Consider the following 13464-nt stretch of genomic DNA (forward strand, 5'->3'; position numbering starts at 1 on the left):
CATTTCACTGTACAGATTTTTTCAAATGTTTCACAGACTTTATAATTACCCTGTATAATGAGACATATTTTGTTTACCCAAATAAAAATTAAAGTTAAATTTTTTTTTCCAGTAAAAATTCAATTTTTTATAACCATTACTGTGCTGAACAGGATACTCAATATCCAATATTAACTGTGATTAGGTTTCCCCTCATGCATTAATCTGTTTTACATATAGATACAACTTTAACCTTGAACCACAACTAGTACTTATTACAGTTTCGTTATTGTGGGTTTAGTTTCTTCATAAACATTAAAAATAATAACATACATATCACATTTATAACAACAAATTCTTGTTTCATTTTGAGTTTGTAATTTAATAACTAGACAGCTATACTTTTAGTAACAACTAATAAATTATTGTAAGGCTTTTTTTTTTTGCAACCCACACATATTACTTCCAGTGAGTTTAAAAGTTAATGTATGGTTAACTTAAACTGAGTTCACTACTGACTACAATAAGTCTTTAAAAAAAATTAATAATAAAAAAAGTTTTAAAAATATACAAGATGATGCCCCTCCTCAAATGAGAAACATTCTGACACCTCTATTGTATAGACTAGCTGTGTAATTCAACTATGACCAGCAACAGATGTATACATATATAGAACTGTACACAGCACACAAGCAACCTAAATCATATAAAAGCATGCAAATGGTAGATTTACTAAAGAACCTGTTAATGAATTTCTCAGCAGTTGTTTGTGTAAAAAAAATACAGTGTTGCAGTTAAGGATTTATCACAAGGAATACTTAAACGACAACAGCTCCGTAACACACACAGGCAATGTCATTTATATTTATAAATCCACAATAATATATTGAATTTTGCTGGACAGCAGAACAGTTTACTCATTCTCGAAGGATTTATGCCACAACTGATGCTCAAACACTAACATTTAACCCCAAAAATGTTTTTAAATTTTTTATTCAGCGATGATTCACATGGTCTTTCTCGTCACATACTGGGGACAAAAATCAGCAATTAGGAGTTGGTTCCGGACGATTCTTGGTAGAGGCATCCGTTTCCTTCTTCTGTGATGGCATCGGCTCGGCCTTCCTGAGTCCAACAAAACATAAGATCTCCACTAATAATGTGGGCGAGACGTACTACTAACAAATAAATATAGTTTCTAGCACAGCTGGACAGCTGGTATTGAGGTCGTATTTAAGGGAGTGGCACACCCCTAGCATTAATTATACTCCCGATTTGTAATTCCACTTCAAAATGTTACTAGCAAACAAAATCTACATGTATTCAATGAACTAAATGGATCAATTTTGAGACAAACATAAAAAAAATGTTGTACAATTTCAATTATCGTGTGCCCTCTCTTGAATACACCACTCGTTAGTTCAAGTTTACAGCTGCATTTAAAATTTCCCCATCACCGCAGCAGTCCTACGGAACCCCTGACACTAAAACAGCACCTAAGAACCCCAACTAAAAATAAATTAATTTTCTGCCACAATTTTAACATAATCATCATGCTTAATTGTCAATGATTACAGGCTAGACCACAGCACTAGAAGATTATAATTTAAGTCTGAACAAAGCAATCATAAGGAATAATACACCAAAATCAGGCATGAATAATTAAGTAGAACAAAGAGTATACTGTGCAAGAAATGAAAAAGTATTAATTATTGTGACTGATGAAATAAATAAATAAATAGCCTTATTTCTAAAGCAGTAATGCAACTTAGTTTTGCTTTTAATATAAAATAATACCCAAAAGAAAATTATTCAAAATAAAAGACAGAAATAATGTTCAAAGATATTTTAATTAACTATGAAGGAACAAAAGCACTGCAGTCATAGAAACACAAGTGTAAATAATGTTTACATAATGGTATAAAATATATTTTACAAATTTTAAACAAAACTTGTTTTCTTTTAAATTATTTCACAAAAAAATTGTAATGAGAAACAAATATTTACTGCATTTATAATAAATTAAGTAAGAGTTTTCTTTGTGTTCATAACAATTCACATTTGCTTAATTTCAACTTTCAAATTAATAAATATAAAATAATGCATAAAATTTAATATATTAAGATTCCCCCCTTTCTCCATACTGACATATAAACAAACATATATGCATTTTTGTATTACCTGCAAACTGAAACACCGCACCATTAAGACACTCAATAGCCACGACCCACTCACAACATTAACACACTTGTTGGCTTGCACTGCCTATCTCTTACAAAGACATGAAGAGTTCCATATATTTTACTTCAAGAGTTCCCTGCAATCATTTCTTACTTCGGTAGCTTCTCATGAAGCTCTCTTTGTGTTCCTTGAGCTGCTCCGCTGTCTCTTTGATGATGGCATCCTTCCGCTCCATAAGATTTTCTTTTTTCTCATCGTACATTTCTTTGAGTTTTTCCCGTGGAGGAATAGGTTTTATGTAGCCCCACTTCCTCAGGTAGTTTATGGACAAAGTTGTGCCACCTGAAATTACATTGGCAAAATGATCAAGGCACAAGTAAAACTTAAGAGTACCTAAAGTACTTAAATATTTGGTAGTGCAATTGATGCTGAAACATTTATTTTCTATTTCAATGAAAAATATTAATGAAATAATATCAGCACTAAATAAATGTTTGAGAGCCTAAAATACTGTACTAGTTTGGAATCCAACTATCTACGTAAGCAAACTATCAATGTCAGTTTTTTAAATTTATTTTGAGCATTATATCCATTTTGTCATACCAGTTGACCAAGAAAATATAATTATACAAATAATAAAATGTGGGTGACACTGAATATAAAATGACTTTGAATTTAAAGCAACATTGAATATAAGGTGACCTCAAACATAATATGATATTGAAATTTAAGACAAACTCCAATGTATGTTACCCTCCAATGTATGTCAACCTCAAATATAAATTTAAACTGTAAGGCAGACCTGAAATAAATAAAAAAAGATCCAACATATTTCAGTCTAGTAACATTTTTTTTTTTTTTAATATCTGCTCTGAAAATGTTACATCATAAATAAACAATACTGTTTACGTTGCAATTTTGTAAAAAAAAAAATCGACTGGAATTTCATCAATTTACTAAATAGCAAATATTCTGCATTTTAGTCTAATTACAATAGCTTATAAGCCTTATATGTTTTAATTTTATATTTCAAAATAAAAAAATTATATACCAGAATCCTGAAAACATTTTTATTTTAATTAGAAACAAATATACTTTGCCCTGTCAAAGAACTACAGTATACTCACAAACCTACAATAAGATTTGTTGATATATTTCTCTACGTCTGAATCACTGGTGCATACTCTAGAGTTGTGTACAATGCCCTACTGTGAACAGAATTTACTCACAACAGCAGTACTGTGGATGAACTTATTTTATTGTGAACAAGCTACTATTTTTAACTTAAGCCACCACCTAAACGCTTACCACTTTTTCCATTATAAAAATAAAAAAACAAATACACATATACTTATATAATTTCTATATAAATACTAACTTACATATTTAAAACATATGTCATTAGATTATAAACCTATTTTACCTACAGTTATAGGTCTTTAGTCCGGCATTCTATGGTTCGGCACATTCTGTGATCCACCACTAATTGAGCTGCTCGCATTCAGAATTTTTGAGTGGATTCTGGCTGTTAGCCAGACCACATTACCGCACTGACGGCCTTTTTAGTTCGCTCAGAGTTTAGCGTTACAGTCTGTTTTCATTTCATACAGTGATTCATGGTTTACAGTATGAAGGAAGGAATATCACCTTCACAGCAAAGAGTTGCAAGCGATATTAAATTTATGTATGATATTTAATTCTTTGCAATATTTTGAATGCAAGTATGTTTATTCTCTATTTTCTGGTTTTATTAAACACTGTTTTTCAATATTTCATCTTTGATGGCTGAATTGCAAATACCAATTAATACTACAGTTTTGTATGGATACGAACTTCTAACGTCAGCTGTGATTGGTCACTTTCAGGTTGGATAGTCCCAAGCAGTTTGAGATTTCCTAAATGTTTTATTTAAAACAGAATGTTCAAATTAGATTGTTAGTTTGATTTATGACATGATGTAAGTCAGTAATGCTTCTGAGAAGATTTAGTTTGAAGGTTCACTAGAAGATATAAAAATTGTCATCTAAATCAACTCCAAATGAACCAATAATACGGATAAACGAAAACAGATTTGATCTCAATATTGAACAATCAAGTGAAGTGTTTCGTTGTCTCAAGAATTGGATATCAGATTTGGATGTAATCCTTGTGTCGACTCTGAGCTTCAAGGCTGTAACAAATTTGGAAAGAAGACTGCACAATATATAATATTCTAACACTTGAATCAACACGTCTCAAAATTCTAAGAAGAAACTATTTTCGACGAGAACTGGATCAAGGACCACCACACAGCTGAAAGAAGACATCGGAAGTCCGCAGAGACGTAGTTCTTGGATACATCGGGGTGAATCGCAATATGAATCCAGTTCCGAGTCCACGTTCTAAAAGATCCTGGTTGAGTGTCGGAGATTGTCTGATGTTCCTGAGACCGGGTTTCCTGGATGAAGTGGAGTTATTTGCAGTACTACAGCAGGTTTCGCTGTTGAATATGATTTCATCAAGATCTTAATAAAGAGGTTGGTCCATCCCGAGATGACTTATGTGACATGGTTACAAACATCTAATCTATAAGAGACAGTTAAGTCAGTGTATCTAGCTTAACAGAGATCTTGATGTGATTATAAAACATCTATAAGTTTGTGTTTAATCAGTTGAAATTTGTTTTAAAATTTATATTTTATCTATATAAACCTAAATTGTAAGATTCCTATATGTAAATTCAACAATGACGAATGAATTTGGAAATTACCAATAAGCCTGCTTGTTTCTTTTTTGGAAAACTATTGTGTTTGTTTCGTCTTTTTCGTTTTGTTGTGTTTTTGTCTCGTTTCAACTGTTGTGCTGAATTTTTTTGGGTTCAATATTTTTGTGCTGTTATCATTTGTGGGTTTTTTTTCGTTCTCTTAGTCCATTTTTCTTTGTTTTTCTTTGTTTGTTGACCATATTCCTGTTATGGAATATTATATGGTGTTTATATCCTATTAACAGCAATTTTTTCCTTAATTTGTTTTTTTTCTTTTGGGTTTTTTGTAGTTTTCTGCTACAGACACACATGTGCTTAGCAATGGCGTATGTCCAAAAGCTTACATCAAGTCATTGCTGCAAAATGATATAGAAACTTTTTTTAAAACAGATTTATCTGTATTTTCGTTTCTTTGGAGCAGCTTATTATAACTGGTTTTAAATACCAATACTTTTAGTGTTTGCTTTAAAACTATACTGACGTTTGATGAAATGGCAAAATCGATAACCTGGCATGGTGGTGGTCCCAAACGTGCAATATCACTGTATTAACCACACACATGTAATTATTTATTTAATTTAAGAGATGGCCCGGGCAGCTGGACCAACAGGAGACACCATAACTCTGAGAACAGCAGACAGCATGGAGGTAACTGCCCAGTGCACAGTGCACAGTGCACAGCTGCAGCAGTGCACAGTGTTCAGGCTACAATGCCCCCAAACTATATTTGCCAATATGTTTACAATTACAGTGTTTAACTTAACAAATGAAATTTTAATTTGACATGCCAAGTTTTTGGAATATTAACATTTAACTGAGCACAGTTTTAATCTCATAAATAGTCACAAGCTGATGTCGTCAATATAGCAGACCCATGTGTGGCAATTTGCACCCGTGCATATTAACTTTCTTGAAAACATCAAGAGATTTTCATTTTACTAAGCGTGTTGGTGTGTCAAAGGAAACTTTATGGTATTGAAACTGTCCTGGAATACTTTTTATGAACTTGAATAGTCGTAAAAAAATGTAATCGCAACTTTAGAAATTCCTACCATTTATTGGCCAGAAAAATTGTTTTGGAACAAACATGGCATCAAAGATATTTACCATTTTGTTGGTTTTCCATAACATTATGAATGTGGCACTATCTTTTAAGTATTTTTTAATAAAGTTGAGTCCAAAAGTTACATTAAAACAAAATTAATATGAAACATTTAACACATAAGATAACCGTAAGTATATGTATATTTGTTTTTGCTGTAAATACTTCCTACAAACAAACCTTAAGTTTATAGAGCCTTATTGAGCTAGTTTAAAATTTAAGATTTAACAGTAAAAATTCCATGATGAAATTCTTTTATTTTTCATAGGATTGAATATATGTAGGGTAAATCTTTTCTTGTGCCTCTATGGTATGATGAACACTGCGTTAACTAAGGATATCAAAATTCACATGTGTATTTTCTGAGTTGTCATTATTTCTTTTTGTGACTATAAATGATAATAACGCAGGCCTGCCGTTTTCGCGGATTTTATCAGTTTTCACGGATATTTGAAGCTTAAAACGGACTAACGGATAAACGGCGACATTCACGGATATTTACGACGCTTCGACGATATTTTCATATTTGAATTTCGTTCGTGTAAATATTTACATTCAACTACCTATTTGAAGTTGTCAAACCATACAAGCATCTAACAGTAAAGCACACATTCACATTAGGTGTAGCGCCATGGAACTTCCAATCGTTTAACCACAAACCAAAAACATATACTCCCACATATCGTTTCATGAAGTACAATATCTATGGTTTAGGGGGAAATGTTTTTTGTTTGTTGAGTTAAACGCTAAGAAGTGTCATGGCGTCAGTAAACATTGGTATTTTTTGCCATTACAATGTTTTAGGTGCGGCATTTGTTTACAAACTTCATACGTGATTTAAGTAGTAGTTTTGGTCTTAGCTGATTGTGATGGAGAAAAAGTGAAAGGCTTTGCCGGACAGGTCACTTCATAAACAGCGTTATCGTAAAGAATGGGAGCAAGAATTGAAATGGTTTAGGCGTGGCAAAATGGAATTTTCCGCCGTTTGTTCGACTTGCAACTCGGAACTGAACGTGACAAGGGCGGCTTGAAGACGTACGTTCATGCGAAAAACCAACGAGCTGCTGATCAGAGTTATTCTTTGACGAGTTTTGTAACCAAACCAAACAAAATCATTGATGCGGAACTGTTATGGGCGAACTTCGTTTGTGAAAACAATTTATCTGTGAAACTCAGTGATAATTTCACGAAACTTGTCCCGCAAATGTTTCCAGATAGTGAAATCGCAAGAAACTTTCATTTTCTCGCAATAAAACTAGCCAGATAATTATTCAATCTTTGGGCACATCAGCTGCAGATTATGTTACCTATGCAATGAAAACACCATTTTTCACACTGATGCTTGATGAATCAACTGACAGTCACTAGGCAGGTTGTAGTGTTAGGAAGGTTCTTTCCATCTGAGTATGTTGAAACTCATCTGTACAAAGTAATGGCTTTGAGTGGTGCTGCAACTGGAGAAAATCTGCTGTGGAAAGGGTTTTCAGCAATCTCAAGATGGTTAAAACTGTTCACAGATAATAAATGGAATCACCAATGTTAAATGCGCTGTTGCATTGCACAATGAGAACATCTGCAGGTCTGGCTTTCAAGTCCACTAACGAGATGCGGAAAATAGCACAGAACATGAAAAAGTAGCTAGTTAATGATGTGAAATACATTTGTTTTTTTAAACTTGTAAATAACTTCAGTTGTATGGATGTATTTATAGTTTGTAAATAAAAGCACCAAAGCCTATACTGAAGAGATATTTTTAAATTACTTTTCATTTTATTGTGATATCAATTATTAGTTTTGTAATGTAAGTGGCAAATCTTAAACATTTTTTACATTCATTTGATTTTTTTTTTAAATTATGTTTTGGAATGCAATGTATATTTAAAATTACTGCGAAAAATAAATTATGTCAATTACAGCTATAAATTTTACAGGATTTTTAAATGCTATAAGAGGGTTTACGAACCTAATTTGGTGGCAGGCCTGGCATTAAGTGTCACAGTATGAAATTAATGGGAAAACATGTTTTCCACTGCTTTGTAAACTTGCAAAGGCAAGCAATACTTGGCCTTCCACACAGCAATGCAGGAGTGGAAAGGATATTTAGTAAGCTTAACCTTATCAAGACAGGGCACAGGTCATATCTTGAATTGCCAATGCTAAATGCTTTGTTGTATATCTCTTCTAGGAAGAATATGGCAGAATTCACGTACATTATGATCGAGTAATTTTCATAAAAATTGCATATTTTTGTGTATTTTTTAATGTACAGGATTTTACAGGATATTTTGTATTGAAAACAAGGATATTACAGGATATTTCACATTTCAATCAAGGATATTGTTTTCAAAGTGGTGGCAGCCCTGTAATAACGTATTAAAAGATAGTTATAGTAACATATTTTATTTTTTAATACCAAAGTGCAGTGCAAATTCTGATATGTTCACGAAAGCAATATATGGATGACTCAAGGGTCCACTATCTTTTCGAGATTTCTGAAACTTCCAAAGATGGCAGCACTGTGGTACACATTCCCGTCTCAATTGACTTCCGTTTCATTCACGAAATTACTACAACCAAATGTTGTATACCATGAGCTACTATGTTTTCACATCAACAACATTTTGCCCTCTCCATCCTCCCTTCTAGTCCTAGATTGGGGGAGACTGTTATACCATGGAACACTGTCTAGTCTTAGATTGAACTAAGAGAGAGAAAAACAGAAAGAAATCTTTTTGATGTGTAAAGATCTTAGCATTTGGTAAGAGTAATTTCATGAAAATGGACTGGAAGTGATGAACGAAAATGTGGGACAAAGATGATGGACCCAAGTGTAGCAACATAAACCCGTACATAGCCACTTTTGTAAATATTAGGGTACATACCAAACGTATTGGTGTGCCAAATGAAACTTTATGATAGTGAAACTACCCTAGACTTTATTTAGTAAACTAAAACAGACATGATAAAAAGTTATTCCAAGTTTGAAAATTCATTAGAAAAATGTCATTACACTGTTGATAATACAAAGTCTCCTTCCTAAACTTAAAAAAAAATTTTCTCCCATAGATTAGTTGTACCTTGCACGCTTGTGTTAACCTGAAAGGACCTAGTTCAAATTTTGCCACTGGGAAATTTTAAAAAATTTTTAATAACATTATAATATTAAATAATTATTATGTTGAATCAATTCAATAAAGTTAAGGTTTATTTTTAGGAAGTATAAACAGACTGATTTCAGTTGTTTGAGTAAAATCAAATTTACAAACATCTACTTAGTGTTACAATATGTGTTTTAAAATGTTTCAGGTTAATATTTCAGTAATGCCATAAAAGTTTAATTTTTAATGTATGCAGAAACTTATAGTTGAAACTGTTTAGTGAGCTTTTAAAAATATGGACAGTATTTTTATAAAATTCCTTGTCAAAAATCAAGTCGAAAGCCGGGATCTATTGGGCTGCAACATTTAGTTTGAAAAATACCTGAAAGATAGCATCATTTTCGCAATACTTTGGAAAACCAATCAGATGTTAAATATCTTAGACGCCATGTTCGTTCCAACTCAATTTCCCTGGCAAATGAATTATAGGTATTTTTAAAGTTACTATTATATTTTCTTATGCCTATTCAAGTTTACAAAATATATTCCAGGATAGTTTCACTACCATAACATTTGCAAAACATGCACGGGTGCTTGTCACCACACGTGGGTCTGCCATCTCGACTTCAGCTTGTGGCTATTGCAGTTTCTGCATGCATGTGCATTGGACATTCAACCTGTCAAATTTCAGTTGTGTAATGTGGGATTATTACATAAGATTCTGGTGTGTACTAAAATTCACCCTCAATGCGCTTAAAGAAGTATAACCTCAAAAATGCAGGCAATGATATATTTTCAAACTAGGGGAAAATGTCACATGTTCAACATTGAGGCATTTACATGTGATGCTAGCCCTGAGAAATCATTTGTTCTGCTAGCCCTGAGAAATCAATAGTACCATCATGTTAAACAGAATTATAGATAGGTTTTTAAAAAGGGAAAAATTTTTACCATTTTCCTCTAAAATTAGTACTTTTCGTATTATTTTTAATAATTCTGCATTACATCTGGTGTCCGAGTTTTGTATTATAAGTGTATTTACAACATGAGAACCTATGAATTTGCTCTTTACCAAGGTTAGATGTTTATACATCACTGGCGAGTACTGAATTATTCACTCTCATTTTATTTTACATCTCTACATTCCTCATAAAATGTCATCCAAAATATATTAGATTGCACTTGGATAAGCAAAGCTATGCAATTTCAATGTCCTATATGCCTCAGATCTAACAATAAGAAGCTAATTTATTTTTCAATTCTAACTATTGAAGAGCTGACCTTGCCTAATGTACCATGTAGTCTTATACTATTGTAAATATAGAAGTACTGTCTAAACAATGCATGTATTATAGACGTACCTAATGTTACTGTGTAGCGTAACGGTGTGGCAATTTTGTACATGGCATAGGAAAGAGCGACGTAGCCAGCTTTGGAGTCTCTCAGTGGATTGATAAGTTTTTCACTTATATTCAAACTCTCCAGAGCTGCTACCACATCCACTCCACTAAAAAAAAAATAATAATCACATAAGACATAAGTAACTCATTGAAAAATGAGAATCTGCAAAACCCTTTCAAACACAGACATCATTATGTTCTAAAAACATACTACTCAAAAAGTCAGGAGTCCACTGGCGTGGAATGAGCTTCAAAGGCCAAATAACACTGCTAGCCTCAAGTCCACTGACAAGCAATGTTCTAATTAACTTAGTTAAACAATTAATAGATAGCAAATACTGTACAAGAAATGTATCTTGGGCCAAGCCTGTACGTTTAGCAGGATGCCGCTTAAACCTTTGCTCCCATGGTGTGTGGCTTGGTGAGACTGTGGGGTGATTATGAAAATGCATTATGCGACACAAGACACGGCAAGCAATGAAAATTGTGGAGATTACCGCAGGAAAAAGCTGCGTGATTACGAACACAACATTTTTCGTTAAACTCAGACTTGATGACGTGATGGTATGTACCATAATCTTTGAGTATAAACACACACTTCAGATGGTATTTATCGCAACGGTGCTACATTATATACTAAGTGTTGTGCCACCAATTAGCATTTTTTTGGCACAATTTTAAATTTTAATTTTGAAACATAATTTTACCAGTCATTTTGCAGCTAAAACTTTAACTTTTTCCACTCTCTGTACACTCCCATTTAATCTTTGTCAGGCTAGCCTCCCCAATCTGTTCCTAGCACTAGATCTGATTTTGCAGAGTCTTTGCGAGCCAGCAGGTGTCTCATCTTATCCCTGCTTTGATGCCTAGTAGAAATTGTTATACTTTGCTAAATTCCTAATTATCCTAATTCAGCAACAGCGTGTGTTCGGCGCTTGTCTTCGCCTCGCATCCTAGTGGGCTACCTTCCTGAGCGCTCCAAGCTACTCCCTGTTTGGTGAGTTTTTGCCAACCTCTTTATTCCCAGACCATCACCGTTTATGGTGGGCAGTTTTGCCCATTTACTAACTGTCTGTGAAGCAGTTCTGACCATGTTGGCTTTGGGCTTGTTCACAGACAGGGTTCAAGAGCCTGGAGCGGGCTCCTTTCCTCGGGGACCCAGGACGGCTAAGGTGCCCTGGTAGCCCGTAACACATCACCTTTGGCCAGCTAATATCAAATCTCCATACCTCCAAATTATTAGTGACAATTAGATCACTACTTTGAAGAGACTGGAACATCCAAAACTATTACTTAAGGGACTTTAATAACTCTAAGCACTAAGAATTAAAACTCTGGGATTGTTTATTTTGACATTTTATTGTTTCTTATTCTGTTTAACTATGCCAAAGGAAACCTAATAATAATATTCTAATTAGGGCTGGTCCATACATAAAATGTTATAGTTTTAATATATATTTGCCAACCCCTATAGCAAATGTTATAATTTTAATACAATTGGCAAAACATATATGTAAGTTATGTTACTTTTTAACCTTTTTACTGAGATCATGTTTTGTTAGTTTATGTTCACTCAATTAAAAGTAAAATAAATATAGAGGCACCAATATATAGACATAATCACTTTTTTTTGTATTTGAAACTAAAAGATTCACCAGTCTCCCAAAGTTTTTATCTTAAGGAGACATTTATGTTACACCAGAAGAATGCGTGTGACAACTGGTAGCAGAGCGTGGTTTCAATTGTATTTAGTGCGGTTTCGTCTCTAAACAATCCCAGTAAAATAACTTACAAAAATAAATTTTTAGATATATCTTTTATACAAATATTTAAGCTGGCACTATTTTTTTTTTGCAGCACAATTATAAGTAACATTTCCAGTTTAATATCACAAAGCTAAATTTCACTTTGGCCTTTTTGCGGGACGTCGCTCCGCGAGACCCAGACAGCTGTCACGCCCCTCCACACAAAACACTCTATCGGCACAGTGTGTATCAGTTGATAGTGTGAAACAAATAAGAGGTTAGCAATGTAATTTAACTATAGTAAGTATTAAATAATATGAAATTTTAGTGGCACTATTTTCTTCTAACATAGCTGGGTGTGTTAGGAGCCATACCTACTTACAATGAAGTTTAACATAAACAATATTTGAGGTTAAGAGCTGTTACCGTTGAACTTATACCTATGGTTTTGTGTTTGCTATGGCAAAAAACAGATATTGCAACATTGATGATACAAATTTATTTTACTCCATTTTTACATGAAATATTTATCGAACAAACAGTTTTAAATGCTTGAAACAAAAATTAAATTTAAATGAAAAAATAGTTTAACGCACACATTAAATATTCATTGTTTGCTTGCATTTGTGGTTCACAAGTCCTGCGGATCATAACGAAACACACCACATGATTGTTTGTAATCACCAAAGTTCAGTAGAGCGTGGACAATACTACATGGCTGCATGAGTGTTCTAATTAACCTACTAGTCTGAAGTTTCTCATACTTTATGCCATGGAACATGACTTTTCCTTGAAATGTCTGAAAATACTCAAACATCAAATGCTTATGGATCAACGGATGACGAGGGTCCTTGCTACGGCTCGTACACAGATCAACGAAGCTACGCACTGCGGAAATGGCGCAACTTTGAATTCAAGCAACCAATAGCACCTCCGGGTGACTCTAGATTTACCAAGCCATGCACAGTGGGAACAAAATTTTATGTAGTGACAACTGAAGCAGACTTTGCAGACTTTGCCAAATCTTCAAGCTTGCAAGCATGGTGCCAAAAAGTAATGCTTACACCAACCAGCATCTTAGGCCAGGAATCACTACTTCAATAATTCACCGTTCATTGTTCTTTGTATATTATAATCATGAATTCACGCCCTATAGTTCCTATTTAGTAGTCTTGCTTTCAAAACAGAATTTTCGGACAGCAAAATTTTGCGAGAT

The 13464-nt window shown here is 33.5% G+C and overlaps 2 protein-coding genes across 6 annotated transcripts in view; one reads left to right on the top strand and one right to left on the bottom strand.

The window, feature by feature from the left end:
* The window catches only part of LOC134527374 (LIM domain-containing protein jub-like), a 236814-nt gene extending 224694 nt beyond the window's left edge, over window positions 1-12120 (top strand). For 2 of the 4 annotated variants that reach the window (XM_063360002.1, XM_063360005.1), the window contains one exon: window positions 11620-12120. In XM_063360002.1, coding sequence (XP_063216072.1) covers window positions 11620-11694 — 75 coding nt within the window. In that variant the 3' untranslated portion in view covers window positions 11695-12120. Of the gene's footprint in view, window positions 1-4025; window positions 4916-11619 lie in introns of those variants that run through there. The other 2 variants (XM_063360003.1, XM_063360007.1) reach the window with 1 other exon arrangement.
* The window catches only part of LOC134527376 (uncharacterized protein C18orf19 homolog A), a 60918-nt gene continuing 48221 nt past the window's right edge, over window positions 768-13464 (bottom strand). For both annotated transcript variants that reach the window (XM_063360008.1, XM_063360010.1), the window contains exons 3-5: window positions 10465-10610; window positions 2314-2502; window positions 768-1104 (exon numbers count right to left, since the gene is read on the bottom strand). In XM_063360008.1, coding sequence (XP_063216078.1) covers window positions 986-1104; window positions 2314-2502; window positions 10465-10610 — 454 coding nt within the window. In that variant the 3' untranslated portion in view covers window positions 768-985. The remainder of the gene's footprint in view (window positions 1105-2313; window positions 2503-10464; window positions 10611-13464) is intronic.

Source organism: Bacillus rossius, chromosome 1 (assembly GCF_032445375.1).
Source record: "Bacillus rossius redtenbacheri isolate Brsri chromosome 1, Brsri_v3, whole genome shotgun sequence".
NCBI lineage: Eukaryota > Metazoa > Arthropoda > Insecta > Phasmatodea > Bacillidae > Bacillus > Bacillus rossius.